The sequence below is a fragment of the Choloepus didactylus genome, chromosome 5 (genome assembly GCF_015220235.1).
Source record: "Choloepus didactylus isolate mChoDid1 chromosome 5, mChoDid1.pri, whole genome shotgun sequence".
Taxonomy (NCBI): domain Eukaryota; kingdom Metazoa; phylum Chordata; class Mammalia; order Pilosa; family Megalonychidae; genus Choloepus; species Choloepus didactylus.
In genome coordinates, this window is record NC_051311.1 from 92685151 (window position 1) to 92709854 (window position 24704).

The following is a 24704-nucleotide window of genomic DNA, read 5'->3' on the forward strand; positions in this document are numbered from 1 at the left end:
ATTTCCATTCCCACATAAAAATAAACTAAGCGAATGAGAGAAAACTATTCATCCAAATATACAGATGAATTATTTTGTCAGACCAGCACAACAAACTCTCATTTTATTCAGTCTAGATAATAGAAGCCCAAATAACTAGCAGCCAACCCCGAAAACATCTTAGGAGCTTCTGAATCATTGGCAACTCATAAGAACAATGTATTATTTAAAGACTGTAGAGAAAGGTCCTTAGTCTACAATTTAGATGATTTTACTCATGTTTTCACATAACATAAACTCTTTAATAAGTGCTAAAAGTAAGTATAATTATGTTGTTGGTTAATAACTAAATCTATGTTACTATAGTTTCAGTTTTTGGATTACACTCATAACTATACAGTTCAGAAAGGAATATGTAACCTATTAAACAAATTAAGTAAACACACTGTAAATAAATAGTAATTAAATATTATTGAGAACTTATTTTTGAAACCAAGTAGAAATAATTATCTTTCTAAAAATTTTCTCATTTTTACATTCTCTAATCTGATGACATTGTTAAGGGAGTATCTTCTGTCTGATTTCCTTGTTTGTCAGCTCTTTTCAAATCTAAGGTTATCACAGATACCAATATTTTGTTTTATAACTTATTATTGGTCCTTATGTCCTATAGCTTCACATAGAAAATTATAATGCTGATCATAAGCCAGCTTGCTTCCTCTTCTACATTGTTTAAATAGTTACGTTAAGAGCTTCAATAAGAAATATTTCAGGTAAAATATCTTTAAGATATTTAGCAAAAAGGATATGCAATAAGAAAATAAAAGAAATTACTTTCCCCTTGATTAAAAGCTCTGAAGCTGGCATAAATTCATAAAAGATGGTTCCCAGTTTAGAGACTGTAAGTAGTTGCAGGAAGGGGCATAGAGAAGGGGAAGGACTGACATTAGGTTGTTAATTATCAATTAAACAACAAAATACTCCAAATACAACAAAATTTCCATTTAGCATCACCATCATTTCATTCAAAAACAACATTTTCACCCCAGTAATGCAAGAAAGACATAACCTCAGACTACAAAACAGGCCATTAAATTGAATAAATTTAAATTCAGAAAAAACTCACTACATTGTCTTTGTTGCATTTTATCAGAGACCGAAGAAAGGACAATCCCAGATCCTCAGGTCAGCCATCCACCATCATGCCTGAGTCTCATCACAGCCGACACTCAGATTATGCTTAAACACCTCCAGTGACAGGCAGCTCACCACTTCCCAAGGCAGCCCACTCCAGCTTTGGACAGGTCTGCCTCTTAGAAGGTTATTGCTTATATTGGTCCAGAAAACGTCCTTCTTACAACTTCCACTCATTCATGCTGCTTCTACTCCTATGGGGTAATACGCCTATTGCACATGGCAGCATTCATTGTCGCTTCACCCACAAGGGCTTAAATTAAAACCAAAAACCTTTGATGACAGTTAGGACTATCTTGATACAAAAAAGAAATGAGCTGCCCGGGCGGACTGGGCGATGGCGGCTATGCCGTGGGAGCGCTCTCCCTAGCCCGGGGAGTCGCGCGCCTAGAGAATGAACTCGGTTGGGCGCAGGACCACGGGTCTGAGACAAAGTTGGGCTCCGCGGGGTCGCTGCCGTCGCCGTCCCCTCTGGAGCCCCTGCTGCCCCGCAGAGGGAGCCGCTCTACAACTGGCAGGCGACCGAGGCGTCGCTGAAGGAGCGCTGCGCCTTCCTCTTCAACACGGAGCTGCTGAGCCATGTGCGCTTGGTGCTGGGCAAAGGCCATGGCGCCATTTTCTTATAACCTGAAGTGAAAGGAGAACTGGGTTTAATTTCTCAAAATAAAAAGGAGCTATTTCAACTTTCTCTTGTATAATGCAGAGCTCAGCTGATTCGTGATCATTTGATAGTTTTATAATTGAAAGATTCAGATTATATATAGCTGGTTTGTTTTGGTGTTAACTATGTTGAAGGTTATATGAGGTGAGATGGGTCAGTATTCCTGTAGAATTTGTGTGAACTCAAATACCTAATGTCAGAGAATTAAGAAAACTGACTTTTTATATTTGGAGTTTGGGAATATAACTGTGAAGAAATAATCTGGTTGCTAGCATTTGAAATAGTGCTAAAAATATGTCTAATAAATACCCAAGGAAACTTTCAATGCATTTACAGAAAAGGATATTTTGTAACAGTATGGCAATGTGTTACACAGTACAGTTTTAAACTACAAATGGAGTTTGTATGAATTCACAATAATGTGATGCAAACTAAAGATCTAAAAATTGAAAAGAAAAAAGAAATGATTCCAGGGATCTTTGATGCTGAAGCATCCCTTAGGGAAGCTGAAAAACGTCAGACAGGTTTACATTTTAATGTGAGTCAAAAAGTTTAGAAGTTAATATATAACAAGAGGCACAAAAATGTTTTTGGTCTCCACAGTGCCATCCAAAAATGATAATTCAGAAGACACAATGCATAAAGATGTTTATTATTATTTATAAAAGTGAAAACTGGAAGGAACTTAAATTCCAAAAAATAGTGGAATACTGAAAGTATAATATAATCCAGAGGCAGCCTGATACTGAAAAGCATTCTGGAGTCAGAGCTGGGTTTGAATGCCAGTTCAGCCTTGACAATGTGACTTTGGAACAGTTACTTAACTCTTCAGTTTCTTCATTTGTACAGTGAAGATAGCAATACCTACTTAGCAAGGCTGTAAAGTTAAGAAATGGAACATGTGAATTACTTGGAGTATAATAGGTTCAGTATATGGTTGATATTATTTAAGAATATTTTATTATGGTACATTCACTCTATAGAAATTCTTAAAACTAGCTACTAAATTATTAATTTTGAAGCCTTTAAGCAACTTGGGAAAATGTTTTAATTAAATGCTAAGTAAAACTAGATTCAACCATATATACACATTTAATATAACTAATAAAAGACACAAGGAAAATAAAAATGATGATCCTTGTTGTGCTAGTGATAGGATTATGAATGAAATTTTTCTCTATAAATAAAAAAAATTCATCTTTAAGGGAAAGAAAAATGTGAATCAGTGTGTTTTAATATGAATATAAAGATAAATGTATAATAGAAATGCTGTTGGTTTTAAATGTTCTAGAAAAGTACACCTTTTACATGTATTTTAAAAAAATATTATTTTATATATTTAAATGAAAGACCATAAGTCATATTTTGTGGAAGAGCTTCATGTCACCATTTTGAAACTCCAGTACGTTCGTTCCTTTACAACCGAGCGATGGTGGCACACTACCGCCCTCTGGTGGCAGCTTACCTAAGGTATAGGATCAATAATTGAGAAATAAAATATCTGCAGTTTATATGCTGGACCCAGAAAAGCCAAGGCCTAAGTAGTCAAAGCTCTGAAAAATTCAGCTTCAACTTGCATTCCTGACAATGAATTTATAGAATTTCAGTGTGATACTTCTTTATTAACTTAACCTTAATCTACATTATGGCAAATAAGTTTTCATAAAAATAGAACTGAATGAGTGTACACTTTCAGCTCAGTGCTGGTGGGATCTACTTATTTGATGGAACCAGTGGGCATAATGCTCCACATATTCCCAATTTTTATTGTATAAATCCTCCTATAATTGAAAGTTTGTGTTCATCACATTTGGAAAATCTTATTACCTCTTTGGCACTTAATAATCAGCCATTAAATGCGGACTAACAGAAAAAATGGGAAACTGTTCTCTTAGACTTGTTCAGGAAGTCTAGTGGACAAAACAGAGTTCAAAATAAGGTTGTTGGAAGAAGAAAATAAACAAGCAATTGTATCCAACCCATTATTATTTATTTTATTTAGAACATTCTGGCTAACCGTATTTGAAACAGTTTCCAAAATCTCACATTAGCATCATGTCATCTCATCCTGTCAGTTAAAATAAAAATATCAAATAAATTTTCTCTTTTTAGTATTACGCTTATCAACAAGTAAAAGAAAGTGTATGTTACTAGTCATTGTCTGCATTTCCTAATATTTTCTATTTCTTCTCTAATGTTAATCTAACAAAGCTATGGCTGGCTTTCAGAGAAAATTCTGGCATTTCTTTCTGTGTTACCCTCTTGTTAGTTGACATTCACTCAAACAAATGGTGGGAAACAATAAAAATACTTATTCAGTTTTCTAAATTGCTGCTAAATTTTATTATTTATTATGTACAAATGACAACAAAGGTCAAAATGGAAGAAGTATCAAGAGGCTCTGGCCTTATAAGAAAAATATATCCTGGATAATTCTTATCAGCATTAGCATGACCTATGACATGAGAAGGTCATGCATCATTCATGTCTGCAACCCTCCCTAGAGTCCATGTTCCACTCCAGTTACTGCTTGTTTCTTTGTTCCTCTTTATATCCAACTCATTTAAAGAGTCTATCAATGTCTCCACTTCCAAAACCACCCCATTAAAGCCTTTCTCATCTGTCGTCTGAAACTGTTGATGTTAAGAAGACCAAGGATTTCCATCTTATAAGATACAGTAGTCAGTAGTCAAATCTCAATCCTCATCTTACATGAATCACAACAGCAGTATTTGAAACAGCTGTTAACTCCATCCTTCCTGAAACACTTTCTTCTCTTGGCTTCTATGATATCACACTCTCCTGGTTTTCCTTCTTTCTCATTTGTCACTCCTCAGTTTTCCTTCCTTCCTTCCTTCCTTCCTTCCATGTGTTTTTTTTTTTCATTGTTGCTGCAGTTCTTTTGTTTTTGTTTTGCTAGTTTCTCCTCATCTCCTGGAGTGCTAGATGTTGGAACCCAGATGTCAGTCCTCAACCCTCTTGCTATTTCTATCTGCAGTTTCTCCCAGAATGATCCCATCCAGGCCTTTGGCCTTAAACATCACCTAAAGGGTTCTGGTTCTGGATAAGATGGAGTAAGCGCCCTTCACCCTGTCTTCTGAACACAACTATAAAACTGGACAGTGTTTATGGAGCATGTATTTGAGGACTCCAAAAAGTAAATAGTCAGAAGCAGATTGGGGAAGAAGTCCAGAATTCAAAGTACCATTGAACTGGTGATGAATCTACCACTCCCACACCCCGACCCCATCCCTGTTAGTTCCCTGGCCTAAGTATAGCACAGCTTAAAACCCGGAAGTGGACGTTGATGTGGACAGAGAGCACACCAGGGAAAGTCCTCTAGTTCTTGCTCAGAGTGAATAATCCCCTGGTTTTTTGTTTGTTTGTTTGTTTTTCCCTTCTGTATAATCTGTTCTGGTTTGGATATATTATGACCCCCAGAAAAGCCATATTCTTTAATGCAGTCTTGTGAGGGAAGACTGATAAGTCTGTTGACTAGGGTGGAACCTCTGATTGAATTATTTCCATGGAGGTGTGGATCCCAACCATTCAAGATGGGTCTTAATTAGTTCACTGAATTACTTAAAAGAGCTCTAGAGTCGGAGCAGTCAGAGATGCTTAGAAATGCTTGGAGATGTGGACAGGACTTTCAGAGATGCTAAGCTAAGAGATGAAGCCCTGAGTTTGCCCCAGAGAAGCTAAGAGAGGACCCCCAGACACTTAGAGAGAAACACCCTGGGAGAAAGAAGCAAGGACGCACAAGAGCTCAGAGAGAGGAGAAAAGACAGAAGACCAGAGACATTTTGGAGAAAGCCATTTTGAAATACAACCCTGGAGCAAAGGACTAGCATACACCAGCCACGTGAGCAAAGACAGAAGCCCAGAGACATTTTGGAGAAAGACGTTTTGAAACACAACCCTGGAGCAAAGGACCAGCATACACCAGCCACATGCCTTCCCAGCTGACAGAGGTGTTCTGGACACCATCAGCCATTCTTCAGTGAAGGTATCATCTTGTTGATGCCTTAGTCTGGACACTTCTATGGCTTTAGAACTGTAACTTAGTAACCTAATAAATTCCCTTTATAAAAGCCAAGCCATTTCTAGTAATTTGCATAACAGCAGCATTAGCAAACTGGAACATAAGTCTCTCACACCAGCACCCAAGCAGTACTGGGGCAGCAGTGGCAAAGGCTACAATACAACAGAAGCCCGCAAGAGCCAAAATTCTGAGGAAGGGGAAACTTTCTCTCCTATCTTTGAAGCTAAGACCCCAAGAAGATGGGCAAATCCCCATTTTGAAGCTGAGACTCCAAGAGGAGAGGCTTGTTCTCTCTCTCTCCCTCTCTGTCTCTAATGCACAGTCAGTCACAGAAGTACATGCTAAAATGGGGAAACTAAATCCCAGCTTTCTGGCTGGAAGACCAGTAAGGAGAAGATCTAAGTATCCAGAAAGAATGGGGAAATCCCAGAGGAGGAAGAGCTTGGAAAAAATGACCCATTAAGTTGTTTCTAAACTTCTGGGTACACTTCCAAACTATGCTTGTATTGATCTGACTCTAAAGAACTCACCAAAGATTTCGAGAACTAGCAGCTCACACCTAGGTCCCAAACTGGTCAGTGAGTGGCACACATACAGGACCTATCTGAATAGCTCTACAAAGGTGCTGAAAACTGAACTGACATTGAAACCACACCCCCAGAAGGTTGGTTGGATCTTGTGGCCTGAACCTAACCAGGTCAATTGCCTGCTAAAACAAAATTATCAACATTAGTAATAGAATTTAAACAAGACCCAGAATCTCATTACATAATATTCAAAATGTCTATGATACAGTCCAATGTGCTGAACATAACAAAAGTCATGAAAATCTCCAGTTGCATGAGAAAAGATAATCAATAGACAAAAATCAAAAGATGACACAGGTGTTGGAAATAGCTGACAAAGACTTTAAAGAATCTCTTATTTCCCCCATCCTTTGTGCTATTGTTACACATTTTACTTCTACATGTTATAAGCCACACAATATTTGATTATTGTTATTTCTTTAAAGTCAGTTATCTTTAAATGAGTTTTCAAAATGAGGAGAAAAAAAGCATCTTTTATATTTACCCAACTATTTCCCACTTTTGATGTTTTTCATTCCTTTGTGAATTTTCTCAGCTATTATTTTCCCGCATTTTTCTGGGTATAAATCTGTTCCAGTTTGTTAATGCTGTTGTTCTGCAGAATGCCAAAAATGGATTGGCTTTTATAAAGCGGGTTTATTTGGTTTCAAATTAACAGTCCTAAGGCCATAAAAGTGTCCAAACTAAGGCATCAAAAAGATGATACCGTCACTGAAGATCAGCCAATGGCATCTGGAACACCTCTGTCAGCTGGAAAGGCACGTGACTGGCGTCTGTGTTCCTTTCCTCCCGAGTTGTGTTTCAAAATGGCTTTCTCCAAAATGTCTCTGGGCTTAATCTCTTAGCTTAGCATCTCCAAATGTCCTTCTGTCTGCATCTCCAAGTGCCTCCAAGCATCAGCAAGCATCCGGGTCTCCTGGCTTAGCATATCCTGGGGCATTTTCATCTCTTAGCTTCTCCAGAGCAAACTCTGGGCTAGCATCCCAAAGCATCAGCAAGCATCTCTCCAAAAGTATCTCTCAGCTGTTCTTGGGACATTTTGTCCTCTCTTAGCTTCTCCAGAGCAAACTATGGGCCAGCATTTCAAAGCATCAGCAAACATCTTGGCCATCCAAGCATCTAATGTCTGGGTGTTCTGGCTTAGCATATCCTGGGGCATTTTCCTCCTCTGCTCTCTGTGAGAGCTCCCTTTAAAGAACTCCAGTAAACTAATCAAGACCTACCCTGAATGGGTGGGGTCAAATCTCCATGGAAACATCCGATCAAGAGGTCATACCCTAATCAAAAAATTAATCAATCTGCCCCCACAAGATTGCATTAAAAAATGTGGCTTTTTCTGGGGGACATAATACATACAAACTGGCAGAGGATTCTAGTAGATTTTGTTTTCCTTCAGTACTTAATTGTTGTCAGTCCATTGTCTGCATGGTTTCTGATGGCCAGTCTGCTGTAACTATTACCTGTGTTTGTCTGTAGGTAATTTATCTTTTTTCTCTGATTGTCTTTAATATTTTTCTTTATCACTAGTTTCAGCAATGGGATGTGTCTTGGTGAGGTTTTCTTCAGGTATCCTCTGCTTAGATTGAGCTTCTTAGATCTGTAGATTATAGTTTGTATTAAATTCAGAAAATTTCTGCCTGATTTTTTTTTTCAAATATTTTTTCTGCCTCCCACTTTTCTGGCACTCCAATTACTCATATGTTAGATAACTTAATACAGCCTCCACAGCCTTCTGATGCTCTGTTCATTTTAATTTTTTTTTTTTACTTTTTTCTCTTTGTGTTTCATTTTCGATAATTTCTATTGCTGTGTCTTCAAGCTAGCTAATCTTTTCTTCTGCAGTTTCTAATCTGCTATTAATCCCATTCAGTGCATTTTCCATTTCAAATATTATATTTTTCATCTCTAATTGTTCAAGTTAGGTCTTTTTTATATCTTCCACTTCTCAGTTTGTCAAGATTATATTTTTCTCTATCTTACTTGACTTATGAGTCTGTATAATCAATGTTTTAACATTTTGCCTGCTAATTCTATGATTTCTGTCATGTTGGGGTCTGTTTCCATATATTGGTTCTTCTTCTGGCTATGGGTTGAATTTTCCTACTTCTTTTTATGACTAAGCAATTTTTAATTGGATGCTTGATGTTTCAACTTGTTGGGTGCTGGATTTTTGTTGTATTCCTTTACATGTTGTTAGTCTTTGGGGATGTAGTTAAGTTTTCTGGAATCAATTTTATCCTTTCGTGGCTTGCTTTTAAGATTTATTGGGGTGGTTCTAGAGTAGTCTTTGGTCTATGGCTAATTTGGACTCACTGCTGAGGTCATACCCTTCTGAAGGCTCCACTTGCTATCCCATGAATTAGGAGACTCTTTCCACTCTCACTGGTTGGTACATGGACTATTCCCAAATCTGTGTGAATTTGGGGGATTGTTCTACCTACTCTCTCTTTTTTTTCTTTTATCTCCAACATTGGTATTTTCCTCCCATGCTTGCACATATCATTACTTAGCCAAAAGTTTAAAGAACCATTATGAAGTTCTCCAGAAAGCTCTCTGTGTCTGGGCAGCCCCCTTCTCATAGGTATCTTTCCCCACAAGAGTTTCCTTAGCTCCCGTGAACTGCAAAGTGTGTCTCTCAACTTAGCAAGTCTGCCAGGCTCTGCTCAGTTCCCTCCCACCTGATCTGTGACCTAGCAGCTTTTTCCAGGCAGTAAATTAGGGCATTTTACTCATTTATTTCCCTATTCTTGGGGATCGCTGTCTTGCAATGCTTGTTGTCAGATGTCTAAAAACCAGTTTGGTTACTTTTTTAGTTGTTTACATCAGGATGGTAAATTTTTATCCTATTCCATCATGGCTAGAATTGTAGCATCCATCCTACCCCTCTTTTTAGATAATTAACTCTATTTTATTGTGTGAGATATTGATAAATAGATCCCAGATGACTAGCTCTAATGCATTCAGTGTGGCTTTATACCAGCTTGGTTTTATATTAAAACTGTATCTCCATAAGTAGATATCTCCTTGAAGATAGGTACCATATCTTCTGACTCTTTGTGCTTAGTAAATAATTTTAACTCTTTATGTGTATTATTATCATTGGAGAATACCAGTTAGAAAATCTTTATAATAGCCCAAGCGAGAAACCATAATGTTATAAATTAAGGCCATGGCAGTAAGAATAGAAAAGAAATGAATCATTTCTTCTGGAAATAGAGAAACTTAAAAAATGACTCTCATGCTAATAATTTTGAAAAATACGTGAATTGAAATGCCATTAACTGAGAGACGATATAAAAGAACATTAGATTTCAGAGGGGGAGACAATGAATTTTAGTTTGAAAAGTCTTTGATACACACAGCTGGAATTGTCCAAACAGAAGTTGAAAATTTGGAGTTTCATGGGAATTCTAAGCTGGGGATATGAATTTGGAAGGCATAACTGTAATTGAATCTGTGCAAACAGAGTGAGAAAAGAATTTAGGCTTCAGCTAGGCTATGTGGCAACCAAAAAAAAATCTTAGAATCTCAGGGGAATAACATAATAGAATTTTGTTTCTGCCTCACAGCACAGTCCAGTGCAAATCATGCAGCCTCCACTATCTTGTAGCCTTGATATCTGGAACACATGCCTTCCAAGTTTAATATGGCTGGGAAAGTCAAATGATAGTTATTTGCACTCACCTTTCATTGGAAAGAATTGGTCCCATAGCCCCAAAACAAGTTCAAGGGAAGCTGTGAAATGTAGCCCTTCTATGTATGCAGGGAGGGAAAATGGTATGGAGAACACATGGTAATATGTCTATCACAAGGGCTTAAGGTAGATCCTTATGATCTTAGCCAAACAACCATGAGATAGAAGTATAGACAGGGTATGCCTATCTCATTTTCTTATGAGTTCATATTGGAGTTTTAATACTTTTAAATGGAAACAAAATTAAAAAGAGTTGTCCTCAAATACCCACATCTAACATTCATTTGTACATGGCTCCTGGTCTCTATCTGTCCTTCACTTGAAATGTTCATTTAATCCCTTGGGTCTCTGTGTCCCAATCACAACCACACCTGGGTCTCTTTAAAGTGTCTTTTGACTGTAACATTCTATGATTCTCTTTATGCTGTTTCCCTCTAAAATTATACCTAAGGGATGCACTCTCCACGCAAAACTGAATCTGAGCTCCTAGAATAAATCCTCTCCACACCTTTGAACTACTGTGGAGGCTTCCCTTCCAGGATTTCCATAAGCGTTTTCTCCAATCTGGATGTAGAAGAATGTAATGAAAAAGGTTATATTTCCATAGGCATGTCCTTATATTACTTCAATTAGCATATAGACCATTGCCCTTCAAATAATGAAAATGGGAATAAAACTAATTTCTCTCTTTTGAGTTATTCATCCAAATATTTATTCAGTGTCAACTATGTGTGGGAACTTTTTAGGCAATGGTGATACAGCAAGAAACCAAACAAAGTCCCTTCCGTCCCTCATGGAGCTGGGTTTTCTAGTGGGAAAACAAACAAACAAATGTGTAATATAGTGTCAGTTAGTGATAAAGACTGTAGAGAAAAGTAAAGAATAAGGAAAGAGCAATGATGAATGTTGATGCTGTTTTAGGTAGGATGAGAAGACACCTCTATGAAAAGGTGACACCAAGTACATATCTACATGTTGTGAGGAGCGAGCTGTGCAAAGATCTTTGGAAAGAGCATCCCAGTTGGTGGTCAGAAAGGTCAGAGTAGTTGAGGTGGTAACAAGTGTGGCAAGAAGGCCAAGGTGGAGCCAGAGAATGGTAGGCAATGAGACTGGAGAAGCAGATTATGAAAGGCCATGTAGGGTTGGGAAAAGTTTAATTTTTGTCCAGGTATGATAGGAAGATATTGAGCAGGAAAGTGATGTGATCTGGTTTACATTTTTTAAAAATCTCAGTGGTGCAATGGGGAGAATTGACTTTACTGGGTGTTCTGGTTTGCTAATGCTGCCATTATGCAAAATACCAGAAATGGATTGGCTTTCATAAAGGGGGTTTATTTGGTTACAAAGTTACAGTCTTAAGGCCATAAAAGTGTCCAAGTCAAGGCATCAACAATAGGGTACCTTCACCAAAGGAAGGCCAATGGCATTCTGAAAATCTCTGTTAACTGGGAAGGCATGTGGCTGGCATCTGCTGATCCTGGGTTGTGTTCCAGCTCCTCTCTCAGCTCCTCTGTGTTCTCCAAAATGTTGCCCTTGGGGCGGTTTGTCCTCTCTTACCATCTCCGGAGCAAACTCTGGGCTAATATCTACAAAGTGTCAGCAAAAGTCTGCTTTCAATGGCCACCTCCAAAATGCCTCTCTTAGCTGTAGCTGGTCTCCAAAATGTCCCTCTCAGCTGCTCTGAGGTCCTTCTGTTTGTGTGCCCTTTTATAGGACTCCAATGATTAAGTCAAGACCCACCCTGAATGGGTGGGGTCCATCTCTCCATGGAAATAATTTAATGAAAGGTTTCACCCACAGTTGATTGAGTCACATCTCCATGGAAACACTCAATCAAAGGATTCTAACCTAATCAACACTAATACATCTGTCCCCACAAGATTGCATTAAAGAATATGGCTTTTGGCAGGACATAATATATCCAAACTAGCACACTGGGCAAGGGTGGAGTCAGGGAAGGTAAGTGATCAGTTGAGAGGCTCTCACAGTAATCCAAGCAGGCACTAGTCCATTGTAAGTATGAAGAAGAAAAAGTCCAGAGCCTGCCTACAGGGAGCCTGAATCTAGTGGGGAGGCCCATGCTCCCAAACAGTTATAATGAAATGAGATAACTGTTTGCTCTAATGGTGTGTGTACACAGTGTAGTGGAAGTACTGGGGAGGAGAAAACACCTACACAGACCTGTGGGAGTCAGGAAAGCCACGATAAAGAATGGACAGCAGGTTGCCTGGCAGACAAGCATGGGAAGGGCATCCTAAGAAGAGGAAATAGTAAGTTATTATTACAGGAAAAGGTTACTCTTCTGTACTGTGTCAAACTTGATTTTTATTTTACCTTATTTGCAGCTTACAGGAAGAAAGAGCTGTCATTTTAAAGGAATTTGAGAAGATACCCAAGCCAGGAGTAAGTCTTAGATAATCTAGAGTTTGTCAAATACACCCAGATTCAAACATCCCTTTTTATAAACAACCATATTCTGAAACATTTGAAAGATCCAAAAGTCTTAACTTTGGGTTATGCTGAAAGGAATAGCTGCATAAATGCTTGAATAAACATACATGGTGTCTTTCACGGTCTTTAGCTATTTGGCATCATTTGGCTGGGTTTAGTTGGACAATATCTGCTTTATTTCCTGAAGAAAAAAGGATTCTATGATTGACACTTAAAAACATTATTTTTCCTATAGCTATCATTCTTATAGCTTCCTGAGCATTTCAAGTTTATTACAAGAAAATTTTATGAAGAAAATGTATCAGTTATCTATTGTATGTAACAAACCACCCCCCAACACAGTAGTGTGAAACAGCAACTATTGCCTTTCACAGTTCTGAATTCTTCTAGTCTAATCTGGATAACTGGGACAAGGTGCTCTAGAATGGCTTCATTTACATGTCAGCAGCTGGCAGGCTACTTGGTCTAACAGGGCCTCACTCACTTGTCTGGAGATTGACGAGATATCAACTGAGGTGAAGGCCACATGGTTTTCATCATCCAGTAGGCTAGCCTGGGTTTGTTCACACGATGGCAGAAGGATTCCCAGCAGCAAGAAAGGGCAAATCCCAACATCCAAGCACTTTTTGAGGCTTTGCTGAAATAATTTCTGCTAATATCCTATTGCTCAAAGCAAGTCACATTGCCAAGCCTAGACTCAAGGGATAGAGAAATAAGCCCTACCCCTTAATAGGAAGAATGACAAAGTCATATTGTAAAGGGGCATGCATACCAGAATAGGAGGAATTTGTGGCCATTTTTTGCAATCTATCATAAAAAATAAATAGAAAGACCATTGCAGTTTGCCTTGCTTACACCCTCTGGATGGTTGTATTTCAAAAATGTGTTGGTAGTGGTTTAGTTCCAAAGGCAGTCCACAAAAGCCTGCTAACCATAGAGTAAAATACCATTAATTCTATGTAAGTGTATTTAACCACCGTTTATACCTCAGATTTTATGGGAAAAAGCATTTTGAGTCTTATCTCCAGATCTTTGGACCACTAATGTTACCCTCTCTCGGCAGTATTGGAAAGAGGGAAATATACAGAAAATCCAGAACGGGTTAAATGGATCATACAGCTAGTAATTAGTAACAATAGACTTTCTAAGTAAGAAATCATCCCTCCCATAAGTCAGGCATTCCCCCAAAATAATCAGACCTTGGAAACAAAGAGCTGTTGTGAATTTTGAGTGGCGTGCATTTGGGGAGAACGTGCATGAGCTATAGAAGTAATATTAATGAGAAAGTGGACGACTAAGGAGTACAAAGGGTTGGGAAATCCAAATGTGAGCTCCCTAATCTTCAGTTCCCACATGTGACTTAGATTAACTATAAGCCAGACATTTATAATTTAAATATTATTTGCATCTGATTTTGTCAAATCACAAAGCTACTAGAAAACAGGTTGGAAATTTTCATTAATGATTTTTGGTATGCAAATTAACTTAGAAAAAGTAAACATTTAAAATATAGGGGAATAGGAAAGCTCACTAGTAAAAAATGAGAGTACAAACACAAAATGTTTTAACATATGCAATATAATTGTCATGCATTGAATACGTCAGATATCTTAAGTTCCTTTTAACTTTGTAAGAAACGGTTCATGAACCTCAAAACATACATAATAAAAATGGTGAAGAAAATTATTTTTTATTAAGTTCTTAGGTAGATAAATGTTTTCTTTGATTCTATAAAACATGATAGTTTTCATGACTGTTAAAGGAAACGGAGAAGAAGATGAAAATATTAAAAGAAAGCACTGAAGAATTACGTAAAGAAATAATGCAGAAGAAATTAGAAATTAAAAACTTACGGGAAGATTTAGCGTCTAAACAAAAGCAATCACTAAAGGAGCAGAAAGAACTAGAAGAACTGTTGGAATATCAGATCAACCTAAAGGTGTGCTACTTTATAGTTCATAAATATTTAAACATTGTACCTGCATGGATGTAAAAATGCATGGGTATCAAGATTGGCTGCATAGGTTTGACGAAGAGGGATCTAGTCACATTGACTGGAAATTTCTGGATTATGATTGATCCTGTCAAACTAAACCTGGATTCTGGAAATTCACAAAAGACTTTAGGCCCATTTGGTAGTATTACTCTAATTTGGAGCCTTGATCCTGGGGAAAACACCCCAAGCCAAATGTTTCGCAATATTAGAAATGAGTGTCACAAACACAGACATTTCCTTGAAGAGCAACCAAATGTCATAACCTCTTGTATATATTTGTATTGCCTTATCTTCTCTGTTTGATTCCACTGCACTTTTCTCATCATAAAAGTGATGAGGGTCCTGTTCTTATGTTCTTTTTATTTTGAAAAATTTATAATAACCCTCAAGACCATTGAAACAACCAAGAGTTGTTTAAAACAACAACAACATCATCTGAGACTAATTGTCTTAGAGGACGATTATGATATACTCTGACCTCTTTTTCCTTAAGAGACTTAGAGCAGTCGGCCAAGATGTGCCCAGTTGCTACCTGGACCACAAGGACTGAACAGAAACAGATTATCAGGAATATAATGAAGGTTAAGCTTCAGGATCCTCACTTGCATGGTCCCCTTTCAAGCCCTGTACCTATGTTAGCATTTGTAATTTTTTTTACTCTTTTTCTTAAAAGGATGCCCCAAATTGTACAGACATCTGCCTCACAAAACCTGGATCTTTCCGGGACTAAGCAAGATTCCAGGGAGAAAGTTCCCACCTAACCATACTGCAGTGACTGTGCTCAACCTCCATGCATGTGTGTTACGTCAAATCCCAAAGTCCAGTGGCTCTCCCATAACCCCTACCATGTGCATAAGACTCTGGATTCCATGAATCCACAGAGCATGGAGGGAAGTGGTGCCAGACAAACTTAGCTTCTGATCTTGGCCTTGACACTTGTAGCTGTGTTACTTTATGAAAATTATTTATCTTCTTTTGGCATGAGTCTTAAGTAGGGTTTCTTAGAAGCAGATCCTGAGACAAGGACTCTTGAGTAGTGATTCAGTGAGAAGAGCTCTAAAGAGAATCCTGTAGAGGATTGAGAAAAGCAGGATGGAGCTGGAGGAGAAAACTAGGCAAGTTTGTGATTTTAGGAGAAGTCTAGCCTCAACCTGATCCCATGGGGGAACTCTGGAGCATGAATTACATCACATGGATAGTTCTACCCAAAGGCAAGTGAGCTGGGCTGGTATAGCACTGCATCAGTTAGCCACTGGTGACAACTGCACCACCACCACCCTACGACAAAGCAGCTCTTCTTAGCCAGGAACAATTCTATGGAGAGGAGAACAAGCATGAGCTGTTGGCAGCCAGCCTATGGACAGCTGAGTGATGGGTATGTCTCAGGAAAGTGAATATGGGCAAAGCAACAATAGCATCTGTTAAATTCAGTTACCTCCTCTTTAAATGGTGGCAAATAGAATAAGTAAAGCACATGCATGGTACAGGCATACAGTAAGAGTTCTGTGTATTATAGCTGTTTTTTCTCTCCTATTTAATTTGCTTATCTTAATTGCTTCAGATCCAAGACTACATAATTTAACATGACTCCATTTCTTTACTAGGATGAAGTGGTCCACCATCAATCTATTCCTGTACAAATTGGAAAAGAGATAGAAAAAACAACCCGCAGAAAAGTGTATGATTTAATATTTTTATTTTCAATCCCTCCCAGCCCACCCTCCCCCAAGTTATTGTTCACACTAAAACAAGAAAATTAATCACTGAACATGAACAAATTCTATCCAAAACTCATCAAATTACTATATAATTTTAGAAATATCTGCTTTTTGCCTTATCTAGGTTGTGTATATCAAGTTCTTAAAAGAAAGTATAACAAATTACTTATTGACACTTACTTAAATATCATAGTGATGGGACAAGATTATCATTCCAATTTATAAATATTATACAATTTATTTGAATTGTACAGTATTTAATAATCTGAACGTATGTCAACCAGCTAGGACCTAGAGCCCAAATGGTAGTAACGCTTCACTTTGCCATCTGTTCACGTGTATAACAACCCTTCATAGTAAATCTGGAGCAGAGGTCACTGGGGAAATTCTCAGGGGTTAGAAGAACCCAAAAATTTAAAGATAAGGAAAGAGACAAAAAATTCTGCAGAAGTAGTGTGATTGCTCTGGCAACTGATCTTAAAAGAGGAAGGCAAAAAAGGAGCAAACACTAGTAATGATTCTAGAAGCCAAGCCTATCAGCACCTGAGAAACTCAGGTCAGTTCTGGGAGATTGGTTAGGATAAGGGTGAACTCCCAGGAGATGGTAGCCATTGGGATTGGGGGTGGGAAGAGGCTAGGCAAATTCCTGCCCTCAGTGTCACTCAAGTGGAGATTCCTCAAAGTTCCCACTCATCTGTGGTCTTCACCCCATTGCTGAGCTCACTGAATGTATGACTAGCTTTTCTGCTGCCTGTTCAGGAAGTAAGAAAAGGTGAAGACAGCATGGGTTCAGCATAATGCAGACATTTAGTTTGCAACATAATAAAATGATGTATACTGTAACTCCTGAAAATTGAAACACATATACACACAACACATACACAGACACAGATATAATTTTTCCTCACAGAGAAATGGAAAAGAAAAAATTGGTCTTGGAATTTGAAGCCAAAGAACTAAATGATTCCCTAAAGAAAGTTGAAAATAAAATTAGTGCTGTAATGGAAGAGAAAGAGGATGTAATAAAGGAAGTTGAAGGCAAACGAGCGTTACTTGAAATCAGAGAACAAGAATACAACCAGTTGGTTAAGCTATTGGAATTAACCAGAGAGAATGAAGCAACTTCTCTAACTGAAAGGTTAGTTATATGTATGTGTTCTGCATCTAAATTTTTCTTGGATTTATATTTGAGGATTCAAAACACAATCTCAAACTTTTTATATTGATTCAATAAACATATAGAATTTAAAATACACTTTTATTACTAATAAAAACTATTTTGTTAAATAAAGCATTTTGAAATAGTTTTTTTTCTTCTTTTTTGTCTTTTCCTGAACGTTTTCCTCAATTCCTTGTGTCCAAATATTAAGGATATATTCTGTTGTATGTTGTAAGCATCTGAGATATACCTCATTATATTAATTATAGTTCAAGGATTTTTCCAACAATCAAATGATATTTCTGAAGTAATCATGACTTTCTCCTCAAGAGAACAATTTCACGGTTTCATTCCCTGGGCGGTTTTTACTTCCTGTTTTTAAGTAAGATTTCAGGGAAACCATGGCTTCTGCCTCTGCTAATCTTTTGTTATGCTTGGGGTTTGTATAATTTTATAGCTCTAAATGATACCAAGGTGCAAATAAAGTAGCTTTTGGCATTGTATACGATTTATGATTTTAACATGAAAATGGTTATTTATATATATGCCTACCATGCTATCTTGGTAAGTTTTGAAAAACGTGAAGAACAACTGATGAAAAATCACTTTTATTTTCTCTCTTTACCTGGAACAGAGGAATCTTGGATCTCAATTTACGAAACTGCCTCATCGACAAACAGAACTACCATGATGAACTTTCTCGTAAGCAAAGACAGAAAGAACGAGATTTTCGAAATTTAAAAAAGACGGAGCTGCTCTTAAAAATGTCTTTGGATGCACTGACTCAAACTCAAGCATTGCATCGAAGGCTTCTATTAGAGGTGGGTATTTGATTTTTAAGCTCAAAAAGATTGTTTTTGCTATCAATGGAAAAAGAAGAAAGGGAATACACCACAAAGGTAATTTTAAAATGCATCAAACCTATTATAGAAGCTATAGTCCTGTAATGTTTGTCAGTCTGTTTTTTGCTAGCCCATGATTGGAGAAATGCCTTGTTTGGATTAGGTAGCAGCCTGGCCAGGGAAGTGATTGGGCCATCCTGTTCTTTACCAATCAAAACAGTCAGATCCAGAGGGTATCAGGGTAGACTCTAACAATTGGGGACCAGATGAAATCAGGCAAATATAAATGGTCAGTCTGCCTCCACCTCTAATTAGCCAAGGCCAGTCCAGAATGTCAGGTTACCTGATAATTCCGTGCAGTAGCAGAGGTAGACGCCAGTCAGACGGTGGTCAAAACTGTTACCATCCTCCCTCTGGGCTCCCAAGTGAGGGTCTTTGGGTCCATTACCTCTGATGGTTTTCTGTCTTAGTTGGCCCTTCCTGTCCTAAATGACCGAGAGCTACTGAAAGGCAAGGGGTGCCTGAAACAGCTGCATCCTTGTGCTGGAATTTGGTCAGTGCTTCTTGTAGTGAGAAAGAGCTGTCTCTGAGATGTTATCTCCAATTAAAAAGCAGAAATCATCAGACCAGATTTTAAAAATTATGTTGTTTACAAGAGACATGCCTAAATGAGGACCAGATTTTAAAAATTATGTTGTTTACAAGAGACATGCCTAAATGAGAGCACAGAGAAAGTGAAAGTAAATGGATGGAAAAAGAAAACCATGCAAAAACTAACCAAAAAAGCTAGTGTGACCGATATTATTGTGCTAATATCAGACAAAGTAAACTTTGAAGGCAAGAAGAGATGAAGCAGTCTGGATGTACAGAAGCCTTTCCCATTCTCTTCAGGAATGTCATGCTCCATGACCTTATGAGGTTGATGACATGAGAAATTTAAATAGAAGTTTCTAACTATGATAGAGACTTCTGATCCTCACCTATACCTAGGTCTCCTCCCCTTCTGGACACATGGAAGGATTACACTTCCTTGCTCCCCTTGCAGTTGAGCAGGGGCACATGACTAGTTCTGGCCACTGGATTGTTGGGAGAAATGACGCAAGTTGTTTCTGGTTGCCAATGTGGGACCCACTAGCTTTTTTACCTCCTGATGTGGCAGTCGTGGAAATACATGATGGTGTGGAGATAACATAAGATGGAAGCAGCCAGGAATGCTGAACCAACAGTGGCCTTGGAGCGTTGCCTTGACTGACCACAAGCTTTGTAAGAGAAAAAAATAAGCTTTCATTGTTTTCAGCTGCAATATTGGGGGGTTGTTTATATCTTTAGCATAATCCAGCCTATCCTGACAGGCCAACCTTAGGCAAGGTGTGAAAAATTGGTTAGAGTTAAAAGTGTTGCAAGTGACTTGGACTTGGCTTCACTGTCAAAGGGTGGGTGCTCATAGACTTTTTATGCTTTTAGTTTTTATTTTCTACCTCAACAGGGGACAGTGTTCTTACACTATTGCAAAACAAATAGAGCAGTTATTTACGTTTCTTTTATAGTTTTAATAGTTTTATTCCAGTTCTAGCAGGTGGATTGATTCTTTTATCTTTTAAAATCTCTTTATGTCTAGTAATAGTTCTTGCCTTAAAAGTTGACTTTGTCTGATATTAGCACAATAGTATCAGTCACACTAGTTTTTTTGGTTAGTTTTTGCATGGTATTTCTTTTTCCATCCATTTACTTTCACTTTTTCTGTGCTCTCATTTAGGCGTGTCTCTTGTAAACAACATAATTTTTAAAACTGCTCTGATGATTTCTGCTTTTTAATTGGAGATGACACACACTAAATGGTTTGGGTTTGCCTCTATCAGGAAAATCCAAATTAAGTATCATAGAGGGGATTCAAAAACATAATATAAAATGTAATTTTGCTAGTTCCACTTATAGTTAAAATGTAGAACATAATGATGGACCATAGTCCTGCCGTAAGAACCAGAAAAAAATGGATAAAATAAAAATCATATTTTTTTAAAATATAGGAGAGTTGTGGGAGGTAAATTCCACAGGAACAAGCACTTCCTAGGTGAGCAGAGATGGTAGCCTTCTTCCCCGAGACATTAGCCAAATTCAGGTGTGGGCAGGTGGAAGATGGGCCTGCTGTAGCCAGCCAGACTTCACTGAGAAGGCCTCCCTCCTGTCTAAGTAGCAGGCAACCCTTGCATTTCTTGGCCTGTGGCATAACCCAGTCTCTGCCTCTGTTGTCATGTGGCTGTCCTCCCTCTCTGGGTCCGTCTTCAAATGTCTTCCTTTTATAAAGACACCAGTCGTATTGGATTAAAGGCTCACTCTACTCCAGTTTGACCTTGTTTTCACTTATTCCGTTGGTGATGCTGTTTTTCCAAATAAGGTCACATTCACAGATGCCGGGGTTAGGACTTCAACATACTTGGGTGGGGAGGCACAATTCAACTGATAACACCTGCTCCCACTTTCCATGCCTCCAAGGCAATAATTTTCAACTCATCAGCTGATTCTTTTGGAATATCTTCAGACCCTAAGTAACCTGCTTATAATGCTACTTCTTGATTTTTCCATTTTAAACCTCATCTACTTACTTCCCACTAAAAAAGATGAGGATTTTGATTTCTTTTAGACTTCCCTTCACCGCACATACACACTTCTTGTCCCCCCATCCACCAATATCATGTTATAATTTTGATTATGGAATTCAGTGTTTATGTTATTATAAATATGTAAAGGCTATTCACACCGAAACTATGTAATATAATTACTTTGCCCCTGCTTACAAAATGTTGTGTTCCAAGGAATGTATAAACATCCTGTTTTCATTTGCATAGTTTTCCATGTAGTTATCATTAATTCAACCCCAAACTCTCCTCCAATTGTGTAAATTTCCTCTTAGTATATTCAAACACATTTGATAGTCTATCCTTTTAATCTTCTTCAAGAAATAATTTCTGAGCCTGTCATTGTCTTCTAGCCAGAGAGCACTAGGAATATACCAGTAGTTGAACAAAGTTGCATTTACTACTCCTTCCAGAGAGAGAACCCACATAATGGGAATCCATAGGCCACCTTCATTGAGGTTTTTAGAAGGGACTTATCACAGGATTTGGGTTTATGTTCTATGATTTGGGTGAAAGTTTACAAAAATAGGACTATGACATGGATTTGGATGTCATCAGGAAGTAAGAGTAATTTATGATTGGTATCTTAATAAATCTTATCTAGAAGGAAAAAAAGACTAGACCAAGGCTATAGTTAAAATTGGTGAAGAAGCAGCCGTCATTCACATTGATTGGGACAGGATAATGTGTGGTATTTTGTGGCTTCAACAATGGTCATGTTTTTGTCTGAGTTCAAACATGATTGTGAGATGGTCTTGTCTTTGTCTTGATTCATCATGGTCATGGAGTAGCCTTGTCTGATGGTGATGTTTTGTGAAATTGTTTATGTTCACCAGGGGAACACCAAGGCCTAGCTGTGAGTGCCAGTCTGGATTTTGGGGCTGCTATCCTTTTTCTCAGCCTTCTGACCTGTTACAAACTCCATAAGCTTAGTTCCCTTCTTAGGAGCCCTATTCCATCATCTCGGTGACTCCCTTCACCTTTTTCCTGTATTGGATCCACTCTACTTTCATCTGTTGTGCTGGGTTCTCGGTGGGTTTTTTCTATATAGAAATGTATTTCCTTCCATTTTGAGACTTTATCTTGAATTATTTCATTAATTTCATTCACTCAATTTTCTCTGTTCTCTCTGGCACTCCTCTTTTCCAGATGTTGGACCTTCTAAAATTCTTTTTTATAGTATTTTGTTCTTCTTTTATATATACATATTTTAACTCACTGAGGACATTAATGATAGTTTATTTTTTTCTTCTCCCTGAATAACTTTATTTTATTCAAGATACTTTTTTGGGGGGGTTATTTTATCTGTTTGTTATTTTTTAGTCCCTTTCTTTTATGTCAGAAAATTTCCTCAAATATTTGGGGATCCTTGGCTATCTGCTTCTATTTAAGAGTGGAGTACTATAAAGCTAAGTGGATGGTGTTTCTGAAAGTGGGGTTTCCTGGCTTTGGCCTTCGCTGTAAATTGATCTGACTGGACACAAAATATATAAGGAGTGGCTCTTGACCAAAAAGGAATTTGCAGTAGAATGCTCACAACTTGTTCAGATTTTTACAAATAGAAGATATTTATATTAGGACAATATTAGCTATCAATGCCTTTTTATGCTAGGTTCACAAACTAGCATGCACAGAATATAAAACTAACAGAAATGAAAATGTATTAAAATCCTCTTCCTTCATTGATTTTGAAGAACTCTTTTTTTATTATTATTATTTTTAAATTTTTATTTATTTATTTATTTATTTTTTGGTCCAAGTACAGTTTCAGTGAGAAATTAACTTCTTCTTTGACTTTATGTCTTATAATTAGCCTAGCTGCTCTCCTGCTCTGGCTGGCAGTACTTAAAATAAGAGTGGGTAGGGCCAGTTCATTCCCAGTCTGAGTGAATATTTCAGACTTGCATGCATTCCCAAAAGGAAAGAGATGAAAGGTAAGTATGAAGGGCTTCAGCTATTCTTCAGAAATCATTTTCCCTAGAGACAGTTGTTTGATTTTTCCTGTGGCCTTTGATTGAACATTGAAGACTCTCCCAGAAATGCAAGCGACAAACCTTATGAAAGTTTGAAATGCTTTAGAAAAACATCAAAGCCTTAAAGAAACTGAGGTCATTGACATTAAGTTTTGGGGATGTTTACAGCAACAGAATAATGCCCAATTTCTTAGCTTTTATGAACGATTCTGACATTTGTTCATGCACTGAAACTGCCTGGAGGAACAGATACCAAACTATTAGTAGTGACTCCTGGAGTGTAGGATTTGAAATAGAGGTAGAGAGTAAAAGATGTTTAATTTTCCACTTTACACATTTTGCATTGTTTGTTTACAGTAATCTCATTACTTTTATTAAAATGTGAAATGCTACTCAGTAAAAACAAAACCAAGCAACTAAAATAAATAAACCTACAAAACCTGCTGATATATGCAATTTGGGGCTCAAAAGTAATAGTAAATATCTCAAGTCAACTCGGACCACATAACTAGACCCTCGATGTTTGATACTTTTTTCTTCCTTATTATTGGAGACATCCACCTAACTCCAGCTGATTTTCCAGTTTATGTTCGTAAGGTTTATTTCAGAAGATATATGAATTAGGTTTGCATTTTGACTGCAATAAGTAACAAAAAACTAACTCTAGTGGAATAACTAAATAGGGGATTATTTTATCCTCACAACAAAAAGTCCCAGTAGTTACGTGAACCAGATAGTTCACATAACAAAAAGTCTAAGATCCTTCTAGCTCCCTTTTCTGCCATCCTTGGTGTACACCTTCCTTCTCCATGGTCACAAGATGGCCACTCCACCTTTAGGCATATAACCCATACAAGAAGTAGAGAAGAGCAGAGAGCAATGGCAGCTGACTTGATTGGCTCTGTGTTTTTAACAGGAAAACAGTCACTTTCCCAGGAGCCCTACCCTGTAGACTTCCTCTTACATTTCTTTGGCCTGACATGGCTCACATGGTCAAACCCAGAAGCAGGAGTCTGAAGCCTCCTGGGTACGGTACATTCCAACTCTGAACAAAACTGGGGTTCTGTGAGTAGGATCAAAGTGGAGGGTGGATATTGGTTAGGCAACCAGCAGACACTTCTACCAGTGGCTCACTTGTTACCTCTTCCACCCACCAGGCACACTTAATCCCTGCCTGAACTAGAGGGTTGGGTGTCATGGAGAACTGAGAAAGGTGTCAGAGAAGCAACTAGTCAGAGTTCAGAAAGACTGAGGTACAAGGGAATTCATTGCAGTATTATTTGTAATATCAGAAAATTAGAAACAACCTAAATGTCTTTCAGTGAGGGATTGGTTATATTAACTATGGTACATCTATACAATAAAATATGCAGCCACAAAAAGAATGAGATCCATATTCGTTCAGACTTGGGAAGTTGCCTGTGATATTAAGTGAAAAAGGCAAATTGTTAAACCATTTACATATAACTATTCCATATTTATTATTTACAAAATTATATATTAACATATCATATATATATATAATGCACAAGCCTAAGTATAAACGTTTGCAAGGATGATCACCAAATTACTACCTCTGAGTGGTAATCTTGGTGGGACAAGAGGATTACTTTTACCTTTTACCTAATGTATATCTATTTTTAATAGTTCAATGAACCTATATTACTTTTCTAGGTTTTTAAGAGAATAATAAAAATTTAAAAATATATTTCCCTCAGTCTGACTCCTTGAGCCTCTTCCTTCTCACCATCTACACGTGGCTACTTCTTTTC

General features: G+C 37.7%; 1 protein-coding gene across 3 annotated transcripts in view; it reads left to right on the forward strand.

Moving 5' to 3' along the window:
- Positions 1-24704, forward strand: part of CCDC146 (coiled-coil domain containing 146) — a 170109-nt gene that overhangs the window by 121122 nt on the left and 24283 nt on the right. For all 3 annotated transcript variants that reach the window (XM_037836488.1, XM_037836489.1, XM_037836490.1), the window contains 5 exons: positions 12503-12560; positions 14371-14547; positions 16209-16282; positions 17233-17460; positions 18116-18302. In XM_037836488.1, coding sequence (XP_037692416.1) covers positions 12503-12560; positions 14371-14547; positions 16209-16282; positions 17233-17460; positions 18116-18302 — 724 coding nt within the window. The remainder of the gene's footprint in view (positions 1-12502; positions 12561-14370; positions 14548-16208; positions 16283-17232; positions 17461-18115; positions 18303-24704) is intronic.